The 23,367-nt window shown below is 45.0% G+C and overlaps 1 protein-coding gene across 3 annotated transcripts in view; it reads left to right on the forward strand.

Annotated features, from left to right (window-relative positions):
* Positions 1–23,272, forward strand: part of map3k13 (mitogen-activated protein kinase kinase kinase 13) — a 35,869-nt gene extending 12,597 nt beyond the window's left edge. For 2 of the 3 annotated variants that reach the window (XM_030080365.1, XM_030080364.1), the window contains exons 3-15: positions 10,119–10,829; positions 12,197–12,380; positions 12,626–12,817; positions 14,201–14,359; positions 14,649–14,807; positions 15,383–15,491; positions 15,731–15,840; positions 16,026–16,142; positions 16,892–17,035; positions 17,459–18,230; positions 18,350–18,420; positions 18,527–18,818; positions 19,691–23,272. In XM_030080365.1, the coding sequence (XP_029936225.1) occupies positions 10,187–10,829; positions 12,197–12,380; positions 12,626–12,817; positions 14,201–14,359; positions 14,649–14,807; positions 15,383–15,491; positions 15,731–15,840; positions 16,026–16,142; positions 16,892–17,035; positions 17,459–18,230; positions 18,350–18,420; positions 18,527–18,818; positions 19,691–19,792 (3,054 nt within the window). In that variant the 5' untranslated portion in view covers positions 10,119–10,186 and the 3' untranslated portion in view covers positions 19,793–23,272. Of the gene's footprint in view, positions 1–1,063; positions 1,259–10,118; positions 10,830–12,196; positions 12,381–12,625; positions 12,818–14,200; positions 14,360–14,648; positions 14,808–15,382; positions 15,492–15,730; positions 15,841–16,025; positions 16,143–16,891; positions 17,036–17,458; positions 18,231–18,349; positions 18,421–18,526; positions 18,819–19,690 lie in introns of those variants that run through there. The other variant, XM_030080366.1, reaches the window with a different exon arrangement.
* The last annotated feature ends 95 nt before the right edge of the window (positions 23,273–23,367 follow it).

Here is a 23,367-nt window from a genome sequence, read left to right on the forward strand (position 1 = left end):
TTAAGTGTTTTGAAATGTGATGTGATAAAATGTTGAAGCAGGCCAACTTTGGCTGCTCAATTCAGTTGTCAGCAGCACACAGACTGTAATAACCTGTCTAGCTTGTACGTCTGTACTGTTGCAGGTCTATGTGTCTGAGAGAGGACTTGGATGTAGCTTTGATTAATGTTAGATTTTAAAGGAATACACTCTTGGATATCCTCATTCTGAGAATATGGCTCTCCGTTCCACCTCTGTTCAGCATTTAATGTGTTCTGAAATTTTTGAAAATGCTTAATAAGACAAACTAACACACAGCACGATGCAGAAATGTTCGCACACCCCACAACTAACCGAATAAATGCTGCACACAGAAAAGAAGTGACGGTGCGACCGGTCGTCTCATCAGCTTATAGTTGCATTCAAGTCAAAATTCTTTCACATCTACTCTTAATGTTAATGCTCTCTTGCTTAATTAGCCCTAAGTGCTACTGACACACAGATAGGCTTGTGTAGCCGAAAGAGAGCTGTTACTGCAGCATTATGCAATTAGAGTGACAGAGGATCAATTTTTATTGGAAAAAATTAGCTGTTTTTTCCGATACACTTTCAAAAGAAATCAGGGATGTTGCTGTATTGCAGTATGCATGCATATAGGAAATATTTTGGCGTGTAGCTTAATATACCCTTGTTAGGAGGATACAGTGCGCCTACATATGTGGGATGTTGATACAAACGGGATGGAGTGTGCTGATTACTAATTCGGTACAATGGGATTTTCTCTTGTGCAGAAACGGTCTGCCCTACTTACAGAGAGCTAGACGCCACCGCAGCCTAACCTGCTGTTCCCAGCTGGTGTTGCTTTGAAATAATACTCCCCCACCACCACCACCACCGCCACCACCAAACCCCTTCCACCTCCTCCTCTCTGGGTCTGCGTACAAGGCCCCTCCCCTCCCGCATCCCCCCCCTTTCTTCCCTATGAGCTGTGTCCTCTGTGCGTCAGGCAGCTCCATTCATGAAAAGCGTGACGTGAGCAGCTCTTCGGCGACCGGTGACGCTGCCACCCACTCACACAGCCCCGGCTCTGCAAGGCTCAGTCAGAGGAATGCCTGTCGTCCTCCTGCCTCTCTCCCTCTCTTCCTCTCCCCGTATTTCTCCATCCTGACTCCATCCAGTCCAGTCTTTTCTCCCCTGGTTGGGTTGTGCGCTTTCTTTATTTTTTCCCCTTCCTGGGCTCAGAGCTGAGGAAGGACCATGCATCTGAGCTCTGTCTGCTGTGAGTAATGTGCTGATGCAGTGCCGTTGCCTTAGATCTGTGGAGGTGGTACGCCTGCCGCTGTGTTTACGTGTGCATGTGTGCGTTATGCCTTCCAGTATGTTTGACCGCTCATCCCCGTGTCTTCATGTGTGTGTATGTCCGCGTGCGTGTGTGTAACTGTGTAAATCAATTGTCAGTGTTTGTTCAGTAGCAGCACTGCGGGAGCGTGCTGAGCGGTCGTGCATGCGGCCGTGCGTCGGTGCGTGCAGGAGCTATTTTGGGCTCAGGCAGCAGTGATGCTGCTGCTGTTTTTTGATGCAGTAGTTCTCTGCCCTCTGATGAAGGACAGGTTGAGGTGTAGGTAAAGGTAAGGACGAGCTGAGCCTCCCCCTCACACACTCCCCTTCCCCGATCCACGCCGCCAACCCAATGACACCAAACACACCCGTGACAATGCTGATGGTCAAAGAGGGCAGACTTTCCTGGGACACATGTGTCACACACAGCCACGGGACGGAATCTGTTGCTATCATACAGCATGTGCACATATACCAATCACATCCCCTGTCGATTGTCCACTCTCTCATTATGTCTTAGTGAACTCTGCCTCTTCGCTCTGTTCTCCTTCTCTGTCTTTTTCTTTTATCGCTTGCTTTGCATCTTCACCCCTCTGTTTATTTACATGTTTTCTCAAGCAGGAAAGCTCTGCATGTCTGTGTGTGTATGTGTGTGTGTGTGTGTGTCCACCTCTGTCCTCTGCTAAGCATTTATGTAACGGCTCAGGATGAGTAGCCCGCAGCCGGGCTTTAGAGGAGATGAGGAGGGGTGGAGGAGAGGAGAGGAGAGCTACATCCATCCTCCACAGAGAAGTGAAGTAACAGCCCCATATTCATATTCAAGAGGTGTTTGCTATTTGGATTTGTTGTAGAGAGTGTGAACATAAGCTGCTTGGGGTGGAACGGAGGAAGTAGTGTTTGCTCAGAGTCTAAATGGAGATGAGATGCATGTTGTGGGTTTTTTTTTTTTTTTTTAAAGGCGAGCAGGGATAGTATGAACCCAGGAGCTAATAGAGGCACTAATGTGTATTGATTTCCTGGCTTTCTACTATGGCCGAGTCTTTCTTCAGGAAGAAGAAAGAACATGTGCAACACCCACTTCCTCTCTGTGCCCCATTTTTCTTGCCTTTGTCGTTTTGTCATTTTCATATTGCTGCCATTAAAATGGTATCAGTCACGGCCAGCCTCCTGCAATATGCGTGTTTGTCTGTTGTGTCACTTTGGTGTGTCTGTCTCTCTCCCCGTCCCTCATTGTTGGCAGGCCAGGCAGGCCGTCCCTATTAAAGGAGCACAAGGGGGATTGTTGTGGCAGCAGCTGCTCTGGTGTGCTGTGCTGAGTGTGTGTGTGTGTGTGTGTGCTGTCTCCTGGCTGTGCAGGGCAGACAGGCCCAGTTCACATGGAGCCGGCTCCTCTTGTGTCCTTTGTTGTCGCTCTGGGAGTCTTTCCCATTAGAGCTCGGTCAGTACAGTATCAGCCCGCAAGCAGCCACAGCAGCAGAATAGCACTGGCTAGCATTCTGCCTCTCCTCTCTTTGCCTCTTTTTTCTCTGATCTTGTTCTTTCTGTCTCCAACTACAAATTTCCCTTGGTATCGCTCTCATTCACAGCCTCTCCAGGTCCTTTTCTTTTTTTTTTCTTTTTTTTAAATCTCTGAGCCATTCATCTATTCTTCGCTTTCCCCTGTTTCTCCTTCCACAGTCTCCTTGGCCTCACTGTCCCTTTCGTTCTGTTCAAATTCGTCACCTATCCGGATGGATCTGCTTGGTACTCATAAATAGAGCTCTATAATTATTTATCGCCAAGCAGAACCGTGAACAAAGTGTCGGCCTGAGTGAAAAGACTGCAATCGAGGGCTCTTGTGCGTCTGAGGCATAGAGTGTGCATGACAGTTTCAGATTTGAAAGTGTTTGAGGAGGCTGGTATCTCCTGCTTGCCCTGTCGGCTGCAGCCTCACTGAGTGGCTGGGGGAATGAGGCTGGAGGGAGAATGTGTGACGTGTCGATGGCGCACACACTTTTCCTCAGTTATTTATTTTCTCTGATTCTGGCTGGTACCGGTTGAGGCTATTTGAGGCACAAGTTATGTATGTTATGTGTGTGTCTGTGTGTTTGGAGTGCCTGTGATTCACAGTTCTGACACTGTCACCAGCCTGGATTTCTGTACGTTCTCATAGCTGGAAGAGCGAGCTGGGATCTGCTTGTATGCCTTTGCTTTCTGCTTTTATGGATAGACCATGCACTTGCAAGCTCACTAACAAACTGCACAATTAAACGTCACTCATTTGGACTTGAGCGCTGAAGCCGAGACCTCAGACCTCTACCTGTTTCCTTGTTACTCTCGCTGTCACCCGTCCGTCTGTCAACACTTTCCAGTCAATCTGTGCGCTGTCCCGTTCATTCACCTGACTGCCCTCCTCTCCCTAGCCTCCATGAGAAACCCAGCTCTCACAACAAGCCACGCCAGTTCCAGATGATTCCACCTGACACTTTCCCTATGGCTTCAGCGGCAGCGGGCTCGCTTTGACCTTGTTCTCATTTGCCCAGCAGCACCAGTCTAAACCCCATGCAGGCAGGCAGGCGGGCAGGATTACTGCTTTGTGGCCTGCTCTGCTCTCCCCCTCAGCCAGCAGGTATTTTAGTCAGCCAGGTGAGTCACCAGAAGGAATCAGAATATAAAAAGTGGAGGATTATGGCAACATGTTAGCCGTGTGACGACAGATGCCTGAACACTTTGCCAGAATTTGTTTATTTTCCCTTCTACCTCCATGCTCGGACCAGACAGATTAATACTGTCACCCACCTACAGCAGCTAGTCCAATCCCCTCTGGCAGGACTGGCGGCCAGGGGCAGAGAGGGAAAGCTGATTTAGGCATCGGCCCACATCCCGACAATCAAATCAGGACTGGGTGGCTCTCTCGCTGCAGTCACATTTTCAGATGTATCCGTAGTTGATGCTCCATATTGTAATTGCGTTAGAATTTCATCAAAAGAGCAGAAACAGGCCAATATGTGCAATGTCAGATATCCCAATATCTTTGATTGAGTACCTCAATGTTGATATTGCAGGGATGACTATTGGCATTTGAAATGTATACACGTTACTGTTTTTTAATTAACAATCAGTAATGTGGACTTGATGGCCAAGCAAGACAAAAAATAGTACAGCTAAACAGCTATAGTTGAGAAAATTTCATCCTTTTACTGTAACACAGCCTTTAAAACATGAAACCAAGAAAAAGCAGCAGTTAGTGTCATGTCATTCCGAAAATCCCAAGTGATCTCTAAGCCTCATATTGATTTATCCCACAGCCCTAAGGGGGAGTCCGTGCTTGTTTTGTATGATATGTTTCCAGATGAATATTTCACAAGGTTGTTTACCTGCCTGCTGACCACCGACCCTGAAAAAGTCCAAAGTCTGCACTGACTCGGCAAAGAAACACAGATACCAGAGTGTGGCTGTTCCACTGTGACCCAGAATAACAGAGGCAGTCAGGTGGAGAGTTCAGATCGGAGTGACTTTGACCAGAGTGACTCCAAAGCCGCTGATAAGTTACGCATACGTTCATTCATTGCATTTGACTTTAATACTGTTCCTTTATTACTTCCTTGAGGTGATTGGTGGTGATGAGCTCTGCACTGCACACCCCTCACCAGCCATTTCAACGGCCATTTTTCACTCCATTTGTTTCAAGGGAGCACGTTGGGAGGGATGGAAACAGGGTTCAGAGCTGGTATTTATCAAGCCTCCCACCAAAGAGCCCTTGAGGAAATCTTGGTGATTGAGTGGAGTAGTCAGCTTGGCCCGGACTGTATCTGTGAACGGCTCTGAGTCTGTCAGTGCGCGCTGCAGTCATGCTTCTCTGTGCAGGTCTGACTTCCACGTAACCTGTGTGAAAGTCACATTTTTCAAAGAAAAGAGCAATGGTGTTTTTAAGGCATATTTATGTTTTTATCTGAGGTGGAAAAAAAACATTGCTAAGAATCCTACAGATGGTGGGGTGATCTTTTTAAAGTATGACTCAGCTGTTTTCCATCATCCAGTGTTTTAAAACTAGGCATCCAAGTACACCAATTACAAGAAATTATAACATTCCATCACAATAATTTCACAGTCCCAACACTTGCACTATCGCAACACACCCAGGAATTGTAAGATCCCTGTTGATTCTCATTCCTAAAGGCAAAAAATTAGTAGTACAAGTAAAATATTATTAAATTGTGCTTCATGACTTTCAGTGAACAAATACATTTTTACTGAAAACAACTCTTAAAACGATGATATGATGTTTTCTTTCATCTGGAGAGTATGATTTTTAGGCCAGTGCATCTCTGTAGCGCCAACACATTTTACCTTTATCAAAAAGTTGCAAGTCCTGTAATTTAGATGTTGCATTTGGCCTATTGTATTTCCGTATTATTTTGATTTCAGCTGTAGTTCAGAATGGCAACCCAATATTTATTCACAAAAAGACTGATAACTCCATTGTTGTGGCTTAAAATAAGCCGTCATGCTTCTTATTTTGCCCTGTGAGGTGACAGCTTTGGCAGGTAGAACATAGCCCCCATGCTTGCCCCACCCTGGGGTTTTGGCGTTTCTAAACATGAGGGAGGGACGGCGCAGAGTGCGACTGGCAGCAGAAGGTCAGGATGGATGCTGTGTTGAATGGTAACGTGTGAATGATTGGCTGGGACGGGGGTCTAAATTGGTTCTTTGTTGGTGGCGCAGCTGTTAACTAAAGAGAGGTTCCCCTATGGGGCCCAGCAGGGCTTCCCTTAATGAGGAGTGGAGTGATAAAGACACAGATGATGCTGCTGCTGCTAGTGTGTGTGTGTGTGTGTGTGTGTGTGTGTGTGTGTGTGTGTGCGTGTGCGTATGTGCGCGTGTGCGTGATGGAGAGTTATCATGAATGCGCTGTGCAAGTGTGTATATATTAATGCTCCGTAGTCTCCCTTCATTTTCAGTTGCCATATTGGCAACATATTGCCATATTGGTGGCCCAGTTGCTTTGCGAAGCCGCTTTGAAACAGAATCTGAGAGATCGTTTTGGCGTTTGCTGACTGGTACAGAACAGGGCTGCCTTCCCCAGTGGATTGCTGGAGGTAGTGGGATTATTGGATCCTGCCAGACACGCCCCGGCCTGTGTGTGTGTATGTGTGTGTATGTGTGTGTGTTCTCTGAACCTGATCCCCCTGCCACACCAGCTGCTATACACTCACACATGAATTCTACTGTAACAATGCCAATAGCATCTTTCTCTGTCAGTGCTCCACACTTATGAATATATCTGTATCATTTATGCCATAATGCGTTATATACTATTGTCGGTTCACATTGTGGAAACCGTAAGAGAAGGAAGAAATGAAAGGAAGTGTGTAGAGGTTATTTTGAGGGGGAGGGCTGAATAGGGTCTGTGTTTGTACAAGCCTGTCTCTAGAGCCCTGTAGAGGGATTAAAGGATCAGCCCCTGGTAATTCTCTCTCTCTCTCTCTCTTCCTCTCTCTCCCACTCTCCCATTTGATTTTGCCCATTCTGCTTCTGAACTGTCTCTCTCTCCGAGATGATAACTGCGCTGGACAGTATTTTGCTCACATCAGAGGGATGCTCACCGTGCCCCGGCCTAGTCACGGTCACTACGGAAAGTCCTGTAAATAAATCACTGTGTAAATGACACCCTGGGCCTTTGTTGATTGGGTGCAGACATTATTCATGGGATTCTATGGCTTTAGAGATCTTCCATTAGTGATTAATGGGAGTGAGCGAGAGGTGCATTTCCTATTGTTGGTGTCAGATATAGATGTCCAGACCAGGCCTATTTGCATAGGAAAGAGATGGGGGCAGACAGAGGAGAAATGGGTGAAATCACAAAGTGATGAAAAGGCATCATATTGTCTGAAGATGTGCTGTCTTGATGTCCGCCACCCAGGCAAGATAATTGTGCTTTTTGAGCAGGTCTGATGGGGGTCATAGGGGTTGCTGTGCATATGGCCTCGTGCGTGTGTGTGTGTGTCCGCAGATATGTGTGTGCCTCTGTCAAGCAGACCACATCCACCCACTGTGGGCCACGTCAGTAGTCCAGCTCTGAGGATTGTCCGTGGGGTGGAATTACAGCACGGGCCCCCACTCACATGGCTCGGTTGTCTTGGCTGTGGAAGGGACGGATTTATTGGATACCTGAGAGAGCATTCTCTCCTTCCCCTGCACTCTCAGCAGCCTGCTAAGAGACAGGCCTGCATTATAGATGAGCTCCTGGCAGCCACTACGCTCTCACAGCGCTCAGGTTACCAACAGTAGATACACACACATGCATGCATTCACGCAAACACACACATACTATATATATATATATATATATGAGGGAGAGAGAGAAGATACACACACCACACACACAAACCAGCTGGGTGCCGAGGCTGCCCAGGCTGGGTGTCTTAGCATTGCGGCATTATGGCAGCAGTGTTAGAGTCATGAGATGGTTCAGCTGAGCTTCATTGTGCTGGTGTCCGGTGCCAAGTGGATGAAATGTGCACTCATGCCAAGGCTGCACACAGGGGCTTCCAAGCACACAGGGCAAAGTAAACCAAGTGCATTTCGACTGGACTCAGGACTGTCCGCTCCCCTTCAGGAAGCTGCCACGTTACACACAGCCGGCACCCTGCTCTCCCTCTCTGTCTGTCTCCTCCCTTATGGACTTTGCTCTCCTGTTACCAACTGTACAAACTGTACAGTCTCTCCCTCTCCACTATCTCCCTCCCTCTGTGCCTCTCACTCTCTCCATTTTCTACTGTATGAGCATGCTCTCTCCTCTTATTCCCCCTAGCTTGATTGGATTTTAGAGGCCATGTCCTTAGGGGGTTTAAGAAGAAAAAAAAATCAAGTGTCATTTACACTGAAATTGATTCACTGTTTTGTGCTGCTTTTTTGCCAAGATTGGTAAACAAGGACAGTCAGACTGTGGATAAATGGCCATCTGTTAATCTGAAAACGCAGTGTATGCTACAGTTGCAGCCAGTTAAAATGCACAGCAAAATATGGGGTAGGTGGACAGGCACAGCGTGGCACAGTTAAGCAGGTTTTTCCTCATCTATTTTTCTATGATTTCAGGAATTATGAATCTTTGGCCAGTGTGCAGCTTTGTGGATAACAGGGACTGGAGAAGCTGTGAGCGGTGGGAAAAACATAGGAACATTTAATCCAAATTTGTACATGGTCCATGTACCATTTCTACATGTAGACATTTCAGTAGCTTATCAAGCCACAACTAGTAGTTATTTTCAGTGACAGTCTGTCTTCTGTTTATTCATTAATAGAGCAGTAATTCCATGTGTAAAAATTTAAAAAGAGGGATAAATTCTATTCACCTTTTCCCAGTGCCCAAAACCATTCTTGATATTGCCTCCTTAGTCTGAAAAGCAACCAAAAAAACAACACCAATTTCATTTTATAGGAATATGAAACAGGGAAAAACAAATAATTCTCAGCCTATGTGAAGCTGTAACCAACAAATGTTAGATATTTTTACTTGATAAAGGACTTAAACGGTTTAATTTATCAATAATATGATCAAATATTTTTGTGTTGACTAATCAACTTATCTTTTCAGCCCTTTTGCAGACCTTTCTGTATTTGGGTCTTGTGTTAACAAACTGTAAAATGATGATCATTTGCAACCTTTAATGCTGCCATATTTGCAAGATTATCCGGTATGTTGTGTCTCCATTCTTTAACCTTTCAAACATCTGACACCGTACACCGGGGCTGAGTGCCGCTGCTGTGTGGTGCCAGGAAACCAGCAGATAGTCGCAGGGTGTCGGTAGAGTGTGTCCGAAGGTGGCATTTCAGATCAAGCTATCATCCTGTCACAATATCTCAGTAATCAGGGGGGTTTGTGACAGCAACACGTTGCTCTGTGACCTATGTGTATTTAGATGCCGGAGTAATTCCCTTTTAGGAAAAACTGTCCTTGTCCCTGGTTCAGCAGCAACTTGCGTAACAGCAGCAGGCAGATTAGGACAGTATGGATTTTCTGTTGGTGGGGCAGTGACTGTAGAATAGCTGGTATGGTGTGTGTGGTGGCTGTGTGGCTGGCTGAGGGCCTGTGATGGCTGTGGCCGGCCCTGCCTGTTATCCAGTGAGAATGGGCCGTGTGTGCCAGATGTTTCACTCTCTGCACTCCTAATACGCAGCCAGGCTTTTAATCCCAGCTATTGCTGCTACTGCTACTGCTTCACAGAGAATGTAGTAAAGCCCTGTGTGTGTGTGTGTGTGTGTGTGTGTGTGTGTGTGTGTGTGTGTGTGTGTGTGTGTGTGTGTGTGTGTGTGTGTGTGTGTGTGTGTGTGTGTGTGTGTGTGTGTGTGTGTGTGTGTGCGTGTGCATGTGTCCGTCTGTGTGTTCAGTTCAACCCAACCAGTTCCAAGAACTGCACTATTTGTACGTCCTCTTCACTGTCTTTCATTCACTAACTCAATCTCTTTTGCCCTGATTTAAGGCTTTTCCGGTATTTCCTGCATGCCAACTCTTGTAGTTTGTGCTGCATGGTTAAAAATAATCATCATTAATGTAAGCTCTTTCAATCCCAGATCTATGAGAGGAAATGAGGGGATTGAGACTCTATTTGTGGAGGTAATGGGAGTCCATGGCAACATTTCTAATCATGTGTTTATGTTGTATCAGAGGTGTCTACAATCAGTGTAATGGATTTAGCTTAGCTTGTCGTTTTAATCTGCATTTCACGTCTCATTTGTTGTGTACTTGATGATTTTGTTAACCTCTTGCTCTCCCTTTGCCTCTCTCCTCTCTCTCTCTCTCCTCTGTTTTCGTTCTACAGGTGACTTCCAGCATTCAGAGGAACCCGTGTGTTAGGACCACGCCCCACTCATTGTCCCCGGGCAGCCCATGCACATGCACGGCACCATGGGTAGCTCCCCCGAGGTGCTCTCGTGGACTTCCTGCCCCAGTCTGCTGGTGGGCAAGCTGAAGGAGGAGCTCAAACTCACCGTGGTCGGGGACGCCATGAAAAAATCGAACACACCCAACTCTCAGCCGCAGCCTCCTCAGGGCCCTCCCTCTAACTTGCCCACTCAGATCATCACAGACCTGGCCCCCCCAACACACCTGCCTGTTCCCCTGCAGACACTGCAGCCCCCCGGCCAGGACGACGACTTGATGCTGGGTGGCGTCAGCCCCCCTAACACAGCCCTGAGTGAGGACTCGACGCGGAGCGAGGGCGGGCACTTTGACAACAGCGTGCTCCAGCTGCAGGAACAGGACCACGAAGAGGCCGGGTCGCCAGCCTCCTGTGACCACGGCGGCTGCGGCAGCGGGGGGGAGGAACAGACTGAAGAGGGAAACTGTCCCATGGATCACAGCGGAGGGGGGAGACCAGGCCACCCGCAGCATCCTGACGATATCAAGCTGCACTTCCACAGAGCAGGGCCCGGGTCAGGCGGCTTCCTAGAGGGACTGTTTGGCTGTCTGCGCCCAGTCTGGAACATCATAGGGAAGACGTACTCAACAGAATACAAGCTGCAGCAGCAAGGTTAGCTCACGCTTTCATCTAACTGCATGCTATCCAGATTTCCCCTCAGAGTAGTAGTTAGGTGAGTAGTTAGGTGAGGTGGGGGCGGCACAAAAAACATTCAAGCATAAATATTAGCAACAATCTAATGTAGGTTTCTGCCGTTTGTCCAACATAGCGACTTCATTTTTGATGAAATTTGGCACAAGCCCATAGGGAGACCGGACTATTCAGTCATCTTGTTTGCTTTTTTGCCTGACAGACCCTGATCGTATCTACCTCTGTGGATCAGTTAACTAGACCCAGGCAAAAATCCAGAGAATGTTAAAAATCCATTTGTGGCGAAAACAAAAGCATTTTTTTCTTCGGTTTTCTGCTTTGGTTTTATTGGATTTTATCCAACTGACATTAGGCAAGGCACTCACCTATAAACGTCTGGGGGAAGCCCTGCCATTAGTGCAGTCTGGAAATCCTGAAGTCCTGGTGTACTAAGATAGCAGCTTCAGATGCATCTACTATTTCTCCCAGTGTACTCTCAAACCATAATTGAATAGCCATTTCCAGGTTGAGCATATTGCTGCTTTGAGTGGAGCTTTACAGCTGTCAGTTTGAATTGGGGTCGTGGTAAAGGTGAGACTCCCCTTGCTGCAGGGCTGCCTGTTGAAGCTGGACACGGGCTGCAGGCTACAAGTCCCGCTTAGACAGAACTGGGTTGGGTCTTGTGGTTGGTCAGCTGGCATGCTTGTGCCTTCCAACAGTGCGTTGGAATATTCAGCTGCACAGCCTCTGCCTCCACACGTGTTTCAAAACCACATAGTGAGGACGGAACAACATATGACTCACCATCTGAATGTATCCGACATTTATAGCACTTTCACACAGAGCATTACATTTATTTTGGTCAATATTTTTAGTTTGTGTTAGCTTGTAGTGCCAGCCATGCTGTGTGTGTTTTTATGTTGTGCTGCATATAAGGCACATACGCCCTTCCTATGAGTTATTACAACTAAAAGGATGAAAAAGAGACAGCAGGACATTTTTGACACAAATACATACAAATTCTCAGGTAAGTTAAGAAAAAATTCTAATTCACAAGGACAGAAAATCACTTCATAAAGATGGAGATGAACAGAGTTTAGACAGTCAACACTTGGCTCCTACCTCACTTATGATAATCTAGGAAAAATGAAAAATGAACACAGGGATCTATCAAAAAAACAAACAAACAAAAAAAAAACACTTAGGGTTAATATCAAACAGAGCCACAGGGTTAGAAAATAACAGCTTGTAGCGTCTAAATCATATGACATCTCTAAGTATAACAAAATTAGAATCAAACTGAGTAAATAAAATTTACACGCTTTTCTCCCGTGCTGTCTTTTGTCTAGACATGTGGGAGGTTCCGTTTGAGGAGATTTCGGAGTTGCAGTGGCTGGGCAGCGGGGCGCAGGGAGCCGTTTTCTTGGGCAAGTTCCACTCCGAGGAGGTGGCCATCAAGAAGGTGCGCGAGCAGAAGGAGACGGACATTAAGCATCTGCGGAAACTCAAGCACCCCAATATCATCGGTTTCAAGTAAGTCTACAACCATCTTGCTCACCATTAAACTGCTTTATGTTGCATAATAGGTTGATAAATTCTGTAACTGAGCATAAAGTGATTTTATGGTGTTATATAACTCATCTTAACTGGGGACAGAATGTGTGGAGCATTTGGCTGAACTAGAGTCCAGACAAGTATGCATGGCTGACACTTGTTGTTATTGTTCAGATGTCTCTCTCCATATATTCTGAGTGTTTCCTGTTTCTTATCCCACCTAGGGGTGTGTGCACGCAGGCCCCTTGCTACTGCATCATCATGGAGTACTGTGCCCAGGGCCAGCTGTACGAGGTGCTGAGGGCCGGCCGTAAAGTCACCCCCAGGCTGCTGGTGGACTGGGCCTCAGGCATCGCCAGTGGCATGAACTACCTACACCTCCACAAAATCATCCACAGAGATCTCAAGTCTCCCAAGTGAGTCGCCTCTTAGCCCCATTATCATTAAGTAGACTTTGTTCCTTTGAATATGTTCCACAGTATTTTCTTCAACCAAGGAAAAGGTCTCTTGACTCCTCCTTCGTTTTACTGATCAACATCAAACATTTTCGGCCGCTGCCTTCATCACGGTGGTACAGAGTTGAGTCACACTTCCTGAAATATGAATATTCCCTTTAGAAAATTCAAATATCCAATTATTAAATAATTAGAAATATGCCTCTATATAATAATACATATTTTAAATGATAGATCAAAACCTATTTATATGTATTTCTTTGGTTACCAGCCCTATTCGTTTATAAGAACAACCTCAATTTTAGTTCCTTCTTTAACCCGTTAGGGCTTAAAAAGGAAATTTTAAAATGCCTCCTTTAAGAAGCATTTAATCCAAGTCCCCCCTCTGGAGACAGCATTACTTTTTATATTTCAGTATATTGGAAAGATGAAAGTGAATGGTTCATTTCCATAAAATTAATTTTATGGAAATAGAATTTATGCTCAGCTATTCTTTGTTTGACTTCCCAAGACATTTTCCCAACTTATCCTTTTCCACACAGACCTGTTCACCTGTAGATTTACCCACTTGTAGGCACCTTTTTGTGTGTGTGCTTTTCTATCGGAACTGTTGACATTATTTTGTTACCGTGAGCATATGTACAATTAGGAAAATGCTGCCTAATGCTGTAGTCAGTCTTCATCAGTATTTTTCTTTTGATCCTCACGGAAGTCTGTTTTCCTTGTTTTTTCCACTGTTGTGTAGCAACCCGTGGGTGCTGTGATCAGTCTCAAACTTTATTGCTCAGCAAAGATAGCTGTGTGTGTGTGTGTGTGTGTGTGTGTGTGTGTGTGTGTGTGTGTGTGTGTGCGTGAGAGAGAGATTTCCTGGCCTGCAGCACTAACAACCAATTCAGCCTATTGACTCAGAGATGGCCTGCCATTAGCTGGAATGCCATTTTCAGCATTAATAAAAGCAAGTTGTCGGCCTTAATATGAGGCTGAAACGCAGTGCACTGTCTCACCCAGCTCTTGCCTCTCACTCTAGCCCTATTTCTCTAATCAATATCATCATGCTGCAGCAGTGCCGAACACTGTATTAGTCAGCAGAATAATGGCAGGCTGAATCTTCTGGAAAGGTCACTCACTCCCCAGCACGATGATTCAGATGGAGAGACGTGCCTCTGTAACAATAGTTTTCCGTCGTGGTGGCACAATAAGAAAGATTATACTTAAGCGCTGCACTTCAAAATGGTGCAAAAAGCAGCTCAAAGGGCCACCAGTTTCCTGCAATATGTTTTTTTTTTTCTTTCTTAGAACATTTCCAATAAGTCTCGAATCTTTTTTTCTGTCTGTCTGTTTTAGTGTTTTGGTGACCCACAACGACACTGTGAAAATCTCGGACTTTGGAACATCCAAAGAGCTCAGTGACAAAAGTACAAAGATGTCATTTGCGGGTACGGTGGCCTGGATGGCCCCTGAAGTGATAAGAAACGAGCCTGTGTCTGAGAAAGTAGACATCTGGTGAGTGCTAAAATCTAGCAAACGACCTTTTAAGAATTACACTGAAGAGCATTTGCCATCTCAGCACTGATAAATAATTCATTAAGTGGTTCAAGCTTGAGATCAGTGGCTATATTTGTGTGATATGTAAGCTAATATTAAATTAGAGGGCTGCAAACATATATATAGATATAGATATATAGATATATATTCTGTTTTTTTTTTTGCATTGTCTACTTAAAAGTACTGTAAGACCTGTATGTTGATGTTGGTGTAGCAAGACCTGTCTAGCATTACTTGTGTTATGCAGGTCATTTGGAGTCGTGTTATGGGAGCTGCTGACAGGAGAGATTCCTTACAAAGATGTGGACTCCTCGGCCATTATCTGGGGTGTCGGCAGTAACAGTCTCCACCTCCCTGTCCCCTCCACCTGCCCTGATGGCTTCAAAATCCTCATGAAACAAACATGGTGAGCACAGATCATATATTAAACACACTGATGTATTTGCTTTGTTTATAAGCGATTACCTGTTTAAGGAAGATGTCACCCAAACGTTGTATCATTTACTCACTCCGAGTTGTCTTGAATCTCCAACAAAGAGATTTGATCGCTTGCATTGCTAATAATGAAGGTTACAAAAAGAAGAGACATTGCTTTTTAAATGGAGTTGATTAGTGAATTTGACAAATTAGCAAAAGGCAGCAAAAAGGATTTGAACATATCAGCTTCAAATTCTTCAGCCACACAGTCTAATCCAAGTCTTGACTCTATATTTGTATGTTTAGAGCATCACAAACCAATAAAGGTTGACTTTAAGATTGCTAAATATGGGATTTTTAGAAAATGCTGTCATGCAATTTGAACACATGCCTCCAGCTTGTTAACTGGTCAGGAGTCCTGCTCACTCATTGACCACACGGACACCTCTGACACTGAGGTATCAGCCAGTGGGTGAGTTCCAGGCCAATGAATGTGCAGGTCAGTACGAGTACAGTTACATTGTCTTTGATTTCCTCCTCCTGGTTTTCGTCTGTCCCTCTCAGGCAAGGCAAGCCCAGGAATAGGCCTTCGTTTCGTCAAATCCTCCTACACCTCGACATAGCCTCTGCTGATGTTCTGGGAGCCCCTCAGGAGACCTACTTCAAGTCTCAGGTCTGTGCCACCACCACAACACACAAGCAAACCAGCCTTGCTGTGTATAGGTCAAATGCTCTTTCTTCAGATAGGTTTGGTATGCACTTTGTGTACATGAAGCCTGGTGTTGGAGCACTGCTCCAAGCCCTAGATCTTTGCTTGCTTCAGATAAATAAGTCCCTTGCTTAGCTTTACATCAAAGGGTTTCTGACTCAGAGTGGACTTTGAGCATTTGATTGTGTGTGTCCACATTACAGGCCGAATGGAGGGAGGAGGTGAAGAAACATTTCGAGAAGATCAAAAGCGAAGGCACCTGCATCCACAGGCTGGACGAAGAGCTGATCCGACGCAGGAGGGATGAACTCAGGTGTGCAAAAAACACAAAACACAGACAGAGAAATGACTGGATACAGAAGAAAAATGACCCATCTTAGACTTTTAAATGCTACACAAATTAGTTGCATGTAGATTCCCTGCATTGCGTGATCGGAAAATGAGGTAAGGAGTTATTTGAAGTGTGAGTGCCAAGTCTGCATCTCCCAACCCTCGCAGGCATGCCCTGGATATCCGGGAGCACTATGAGAGGAAACTGGAAAGAGCCAACAACCTCTACATGGAGCTGAGTGCCATCATGCTGCAGCTGGAGGTCCGAGAGAAGGAACTAATGAAGTACGTATTCAAACCCTTTAGCACAGTAAATATTACCCTGCCTTACTTCTATTCCACTCCTCACCCCATTGCCAGTGCTTAGTGGTTGTCAGTATCTCATTGTTTTCAAATCCCATGGACTTTCCTCTCTGCCATTTCCAATAACCAGTGCTTAAACTGATTATGACGACCTAGCATGATTCCCTAAAGTATGTTCAGCTTTTGGATGAGATTACAACCTTTTGCAGCGTGATGTAGTACTCACATTTGAAGTATTGCTCAATTTATCCTTACAACAGAGCAGAGAAGAATTCGGTCACTATTTTGGGTTGTTTTGTATTTAGTAGAACAATAGGTCATTTTTCCTGGAGTTTGATGAAAATCAGTTCTCAGACATTTCTTCTACTTCAGCCTAAGTAGCTTAGGCTGAGTTTTGCGTGAGTATGACTCAAAGGTCTCAAATGACTTTACAGTGAGTTTCCTCTCCCTTGATTTGTTGCCAGTTTCTTGACCTAGATACTCACCCAGCCAATAGCCAGGATTTCCCTTCTCTTCTCAGTGATTGCTGTGCATGTTGTTTTGTGTCTCTCATAAATGGAACTATTTTCACCGTACCAAGAATAAGGGAAACTGGACTGGATTCACAGACATTTTTATTTTTGCTTGTCCAGGGCTGCTAGTTATAAATAAATAAGACTCTGTAAAACTGGACCTGAATGCTGTTCACTGTCCTAGCTCCCTACTAACCCTGCCATCGCCCCTCCCTGTAGGAGAGAGCAGGCGGTGGAGAAAAAGTATCCTGGGAACTACAAGCGGCACCTTGTCCGACCCATCGTCAGGTCAAATGCTGTAGAGAAGCTCATTAAGAAGAAAGGAAGCATTTCACACAAGCCTGGGATGCCCCCCACCAAAAGGTCTGAGTCCTGCCAAGTTTAACAGATTGCTATAGGGGAAAGACAACAGAGCCCTTTGAAATAATTCCCTCTTATAGCTACTCTGCTTGTGTCAGCAGTTGCAGGTTCATCTTGATAGGATTTACATACTGTACATACACTAATCCATAAACTAATCCCCAGAAAATTTCAAATAATATTTCCACCATAACTCATTGTCAGAGTTTTTCAATATATTTAGCTTGTTATCATCACTTTAGAGAACAGAAATGTTTGTCACAATATCCAAACATCACCTATAATGTTGAATTATTGCCCAGCCCAAGTATATAAGGTATTATACAGTATTGTTATTAAAGTGAAATTGGCCTGAGAAAATCAAATCAACTTTAAAGTCTGTTAAATGTGTGTATGTATTAATATTGCTTTGTGTATTCCCTCCAGGCCAGATTTACTTCGTTCTGATGGCATCCCCAGTGTTGACCCCCTCCCCTCCCCGTCACCACTATCCGCCAGCCCAAAGGTCTCCACACCTCCGGGCAAGGCCCGCTATCGAAGCAAGCCTCGCCACCGCCGCGCCAACAGTAAGGGAAGCCACAGTGAATTCCCTGGGGTGCTTAAGCCCGGTGCCGGGGCAACAGAAGAGACTCAGCCCTTACAGGAGCAGCAGTACCACCATCATCATCATCACCACCACCACCACCACCCAACACAAGATGGCCCCTTCCTCCCTTTGAAGGGCCGTGAGGAGGCCGTAGTCAACTGTGCCAACAACCTGCGCTACTTCGGCCCGGCCGCGGCCCTCCGCAGCCCTCAGACAGACCACCTGCAGCGCCGCGTGTCCGGCTCCAGTCCTGACCTCATTTCCACTACAGTGGATGCGGACTCGCGCCAGCGGACCACATCCACCAGCTCCAATCCTGTCCCGGGTACCGGTGCTGGTTCTCTGTGCCCCTGCTGCCAGGCCCATCCCTTCCCCGGCTGCCTACACTGTCAGGAGACGCCTCCTGCCTCCAGCCAACCAGAGTTACCCCACTACTCACTGCTCAGTACCCAAGAGGGCACCCCGTCTCCGTTAGTGGCACCCAGTAAAGTGCCTGACCCGGCCTCAGGTGGAGAGGCCACAGAGAAAGCAGAGCCACATGAACAGGAGGCATCCCAGCGTACACACACCCTGCCCACGGGACTGCCCCGCACACTCAGACCACTCAGGAAGGTAAGCGCAGCACATGGCTGGACTTCAATGTGTGTGTGTTTGTGTGTGTTTGTGTGTGTGTGTGTAGGTAGCACTGAAAACTTGTTATGGATTAACAGCTGTAATTGCCTGTCTCTCAGGGTGGTGATGAGTCATCTGAAGAGGAAGAGGGAGAGGTGGACAGTGAGGTGGAGTTTCCAAGGAGACAGAGGTAAAACACACTTAATCAGTGTTTTACCAGTTGACCCTCCTCTTGTTCTTTCTCTGTGAGGTAAAATCTTCCTCCCTGTTTTCTCCTCCTCTCTCTCCCTTTCTAGACCTCACCGCTGTATGAGCAGCTTCCAGTCCTACTCCACCTTCAGCTCGGAGAACCTGTCGGTGTCCGATGGGGAGGAGGGCAACACCAGCGACCACTCCCACAGCGGGCCCCTGGAGAGGCTGAGCGCCAGCCAAGAGGAGCACCTCGATGAGCTGCTGTCCCACACGCCCGACATCCCCATTGACATTTCCACCCAGTCAGACGGTCTGTCCGACAAAGAGTGTGCTGTCCGCAGGGTGAAGACCCAAATCTCCCTGGGCAAACTGTGCTCCGACGAGCACAGCTACGAGGTCAGAGACACACACGTGCCCTTGCTTCTCTATTATAATATGTATAAGTACACATCAAAAGCACAGACAAAAAAACTCTATTTTTATTTTTCATTCTGTTATTGTTGTGTATTGCTTTGAATAGTGTATCGGCACATAGAGCAGAGTCAGATCATTGTACTGTTTTGACTGTTATTGGGTTGGTATCACGTTCAAGGTTATTGTAAAGAGCCACACTTGACAAATATAAAATGGGATGTTTTTTTACAGTAACAGTTTGAGGAGTTCTTCAATTTTAATGTATGAAAATGCAATGAGATACATAAAAGATAAAACAATTACATTAGCAAAGATAACTATATTTTCTTTAGTTTCCTCTTTTTTTATTCCTGTGTTAAGCTGTCCTCATATATGTATGCATTTATTTATTTATTTAAAAAGCATCTCATTTCATATTTTGCCATGGCGCTTTGATATTATATTAGCAATCAATAGATATTTGCAGTTGATATTGGATTACTGCATAATATGATGGACTCCAGCTACATAAAACTTTAAAGAATGCAATGAAATTTCATTTTCTTGCACATTCTTGCACATTTATTCATTCATTTCTTCAATAATGCACTCTATAAACAAACCCCCTATTTATATCACAGTTACATAAGGTATCAAAATTATTTCAGTGGAAATTATTAGTGTCCCCTGGTGGAAATGCTGTTTCTGAAGGTTTTACATCCCGACAAGGATAAAATACTGGCAGGCTCACTGAATACTTATCATTTTTTGTGGTATGAAAGTGGTCATGGTTAAAGAGTTTTAGGCTGAGTAAATGTATTTGAAGTGTTACCATTGTGCACTAATGTACGCACTCTGCTCTGTGTCCCCCTCAGAATCCACTACAGTTCGGTGACTCTGACTGTGACTCTTCAGAAGCAGAGTGCTCTGATGCCACCATTAGGAACAACAAACCTGGAGCCCCCTCCTCATGGTGAAACCCACCGCCGGCTCCGTTCTCTCTTTGCCTGGAAGCCATCATGTCCCACCCAGCCCTGCAGGAACTACAGCAATAAGAGGACCACACTGTAAACAAAGCTCCCCATTTGCAAAGCCCCGTGCAGTCGCTCCTAACCGACCGGCCCATCCCACCCTCTCCCAGCCACCTCATCTTCTCTTCATAACCTCTCCCCCATCTCTAACCCAGCATCCAGGCAACCCAAGGCAGGGATTCCCTTTTGAATGATACTGTACAGTAGATAGTGTAACATTCATAATTTATTTTTGTCTGAGTTTTGAGGGAAAATTCAGGAACTCTGTATATTCTCTGAAATGAACAACAACAACAAAAAAAACAACAAAAGACACGTTTTGAAACTGAGACTGAGCATGGGCTGACTGTGTTGGTGAGAGATCGAGAATGGATGAAGATGCGGTTGATGATGATGATGATGAGGAGGAGGAGGAGGAGGAAAATGCAGGAAAGTGTTTTTCCATCCAAGGCTGACAATAAATCAGTGGCGGTTAGATCTTTCATCGTCTATCAGTGATCGTTGGTCTCTCAGGTGACCGACCCAGACGAGGAGCATCACAACAAATCCTGATCTGGGACAACAGGACGGCTGCAGTCACTGTTAGCATCTTACTGCATTAGACCGAAAACCCCCTCCAACCAGCACTATCTCCATGACTACTACAGTGTGACCGACCTGCTTTATCATAAGTTTACAGTTCAAAGCCCGCCTCCCTACCAGGGAGACCATGAAAACCATGTGAACACCAGCATGAACAGCCCGACTTCTCCCAGGACACTCTTCCCCCACACCCCTCCAACCACCATGTATGTCTAGTCATCATCCAAGCATGCCTGTGTGGCTTGCAAACGCAAAGGCTGCCAGAAGACTGCATGAAGTGGACGAGCTAGAAAAGGAGAGGAAATGCAGACTCAGCTGACGTTAAGGAATTAAAAAAAAAAAAAAAAAAGGAAAGGAAAGGAAAGGAAAAAAATACCTTCCTCTCCCGTTTGCAACTCTGACCCAGCTCATCCTTCTCCGAGACATGCCGACATCATCATTGTCATTAATCAGATGTCATGAGTGGATCGCGAATTATCAGTGTTTATGAACACGAAGCCTTTCCTCTCCATCGGACATTACAGTTTCAAGTCTCATCTCAGGATCGTTCTAGAACTGTGAGAAACCAGACTGGACCAGTTATCGTGTGTTGGAATGTTTCTTGAGTGGCACATATAATGGACCATGCAGGTATATTTTAAAAAAAAAAAAGTCTTAAAGATAGCCTTGATGTCCAACCCTTTATTGTTGTAATGGACATTACTGTCACGTAGGGACGTAGAGTTTTAGTTTTAGTTGCAACCAAGGTGCAGTATCCCTTTTCTAAAAATCTTTAGGTCCAGAGTTTCCCATTTACCATTTTCTAGCAGGGTAATACATACAGTCTGATATGAGTGTTTGTATGTGGCACCAACTGTGCAGATTAGTGAAAAGCAATGTCCAAAATAAAGGCACAAAATGCTTTCCTGTGCTGTAATGAATGAAACAGCAATAACGTAGCTTGACGCTCAGGTGCAGAGGGGTTTCTAGCTCAGGATATGGGGTGTCTAGCTGGCTGGACACAACGCAGTTTGGCTAGAGGATAGCAGTAAGTGGCAAAAAAAAAAAAACTTTATAGATAGTATATTTTTAAATGGTCCCATTTTTGTGAATTTGCCTTTCCTGGTTTGATGCTCAGGTTTTAAGTTGCTGATTGAGAGCAGGAGCAATATATCAACAGCCACTAGATGGTGACAGCTACAATGAATTATTTTGCCTTGTGTTATATAAATGTACTGGCTTAATTCCCTTTATCTACTCTAGGTCCTTTATCTAATGTTCTCATGATCGTTCTAATCCTAGAATCCTAGCAATATTACTTTTTTTGTCTCGTTCTCTTTGAAATGGGATACTGCATCTTTTAGAGCGATAATTTTTATCCCTGTTTCAGTGTTTGTCGTCCACCCTAAATGATTTTGTCGTTAAAATAGCCAGCCAGGGTTGAATTTAACAAGATAATGTCAAAATGTCTGCTCAAGCGTATGAAGATGGCTGTGATTCTAAGTAAGGAATATATAAGCCAGAGACAAAGGCCACAGAGCACCGACCCGCTCTTGGTTTTCAACAACCTCATCTCAGTATTAGCTACTCCTGTATATAAACATCTGTAAATGTAATGTGACCTGTTTTATGTCCCCTCTTATTGTATTGGATGGCTCGGTCAGAGCTCCAGGCTTCTGTCGCTGACCAGCTGACTGGTTGGAAATAAGCAGGAAATAATTTCAACAGTACCCATCTGTATTACATCAGTATTGACCGCTGCACGGGGGTGAGTCATGAAAGCTGGGTAGCACAAGGTGAATCTAAAACTTTGTTGATGGTTAATAATCTTTTGCTTGACAGCTTTGGAAGTGCTTACCACTGGTACCCTTTCCAAGAGCCTGTACTCCTTCAACCTTCTTTGCTCTGTTTACGTTTGAAACAAAATAACCTAGTGTCTAGCAGTGACTGGGTAATCAGATCAAGCTGTTAATAACATTGTCTTTCTGGCATATATCCTGTGAAGTATGATTGTTGTAAAGTTTTAATTTAATTTTAATCTTTTTTTTTTGTTTTGTTTTTGGTTTGTTTGTTTTTTGTTTTTCTTTGTAGCTGGCCTACATGATGATTGAATTAATTTATTTTGAATGACTGGTCAGGTGTAGCAGTCTTTTTAATTTCAGGCAGCTTTAGAAATGTCTTGTCTTATGATTTCTCCTGAAAAGTATTATTGAAAGGAAGCACAACAAATCGGAGTGGGAAGAGGACAGTATTGCATGGGAAAAAAAGGCATTGTCATATTGTTTTTGGCATCTGTTATCTTTTCTTTTTTTTATCCATATACCATTCATCAGTTAGATTCTCATGTACAGCTCCTCTCAGCTCATGCCACTGGAGATAAAGTATGGATTTAGCTGGCTTTACATCATTACTCAGCAACGTCAAGTGCTCCTAAAGCCTCTTTATCTCAACACAGACTATAAGGAAGTCACTTCTGTTGTAAAGGACAGGCCTGTCGAAGGACTTCCACAGCAGAGATACTACATCTGAAGGCATGTGTGATGAAGGTTTTCTGTCAATTCTGCAGTGATCTCTCTCTCTCTCTCTCTCTCTCTTTTTCCTTTTTAATCAAAATGCCAGTTACTTACACCCGAGTTTCTGTGAAAGCGTCTCTAACTGTGGACATCACGTTGCTTCATCCCATGTATCAGACATCCGTTTCTTTGTTACTCTCACATTTCCAATTCCCTCTCCTGTTGAATGGCATTATGATCAACCAATCCTGTCAATTTCCTGTATTATTCAGTGTACAGTGCAACGGGTATCTGGGAGAATAAAATCAGAGCAAACAACTGCATGGAATAAATGCTGATGTACTGTACCCAACACCTTGCAGCCTCGGCCTCTTCTCTGCCCAAAGAAGTTAACACTGATTTTTTTTTTTTTTTTTCAGCTTTAGATTCAACCCATAATGTGATGCT

Source organism: Myripristis murdjan, chromosome 21 (assembly GCF_902150065.1).
Source record: "Myripristis murdjan chromosome 21, fMyrMur1.1, whole genome shotgun sequence".
In the NCBI taxonomy this organism is placed as follows: domain Eukaryota; kingdom Metazoa; phylum Chordata; class Actinopteri; order Holocentriformes; family Holocentridae; genus Myripristis; species Myripristis murdjan.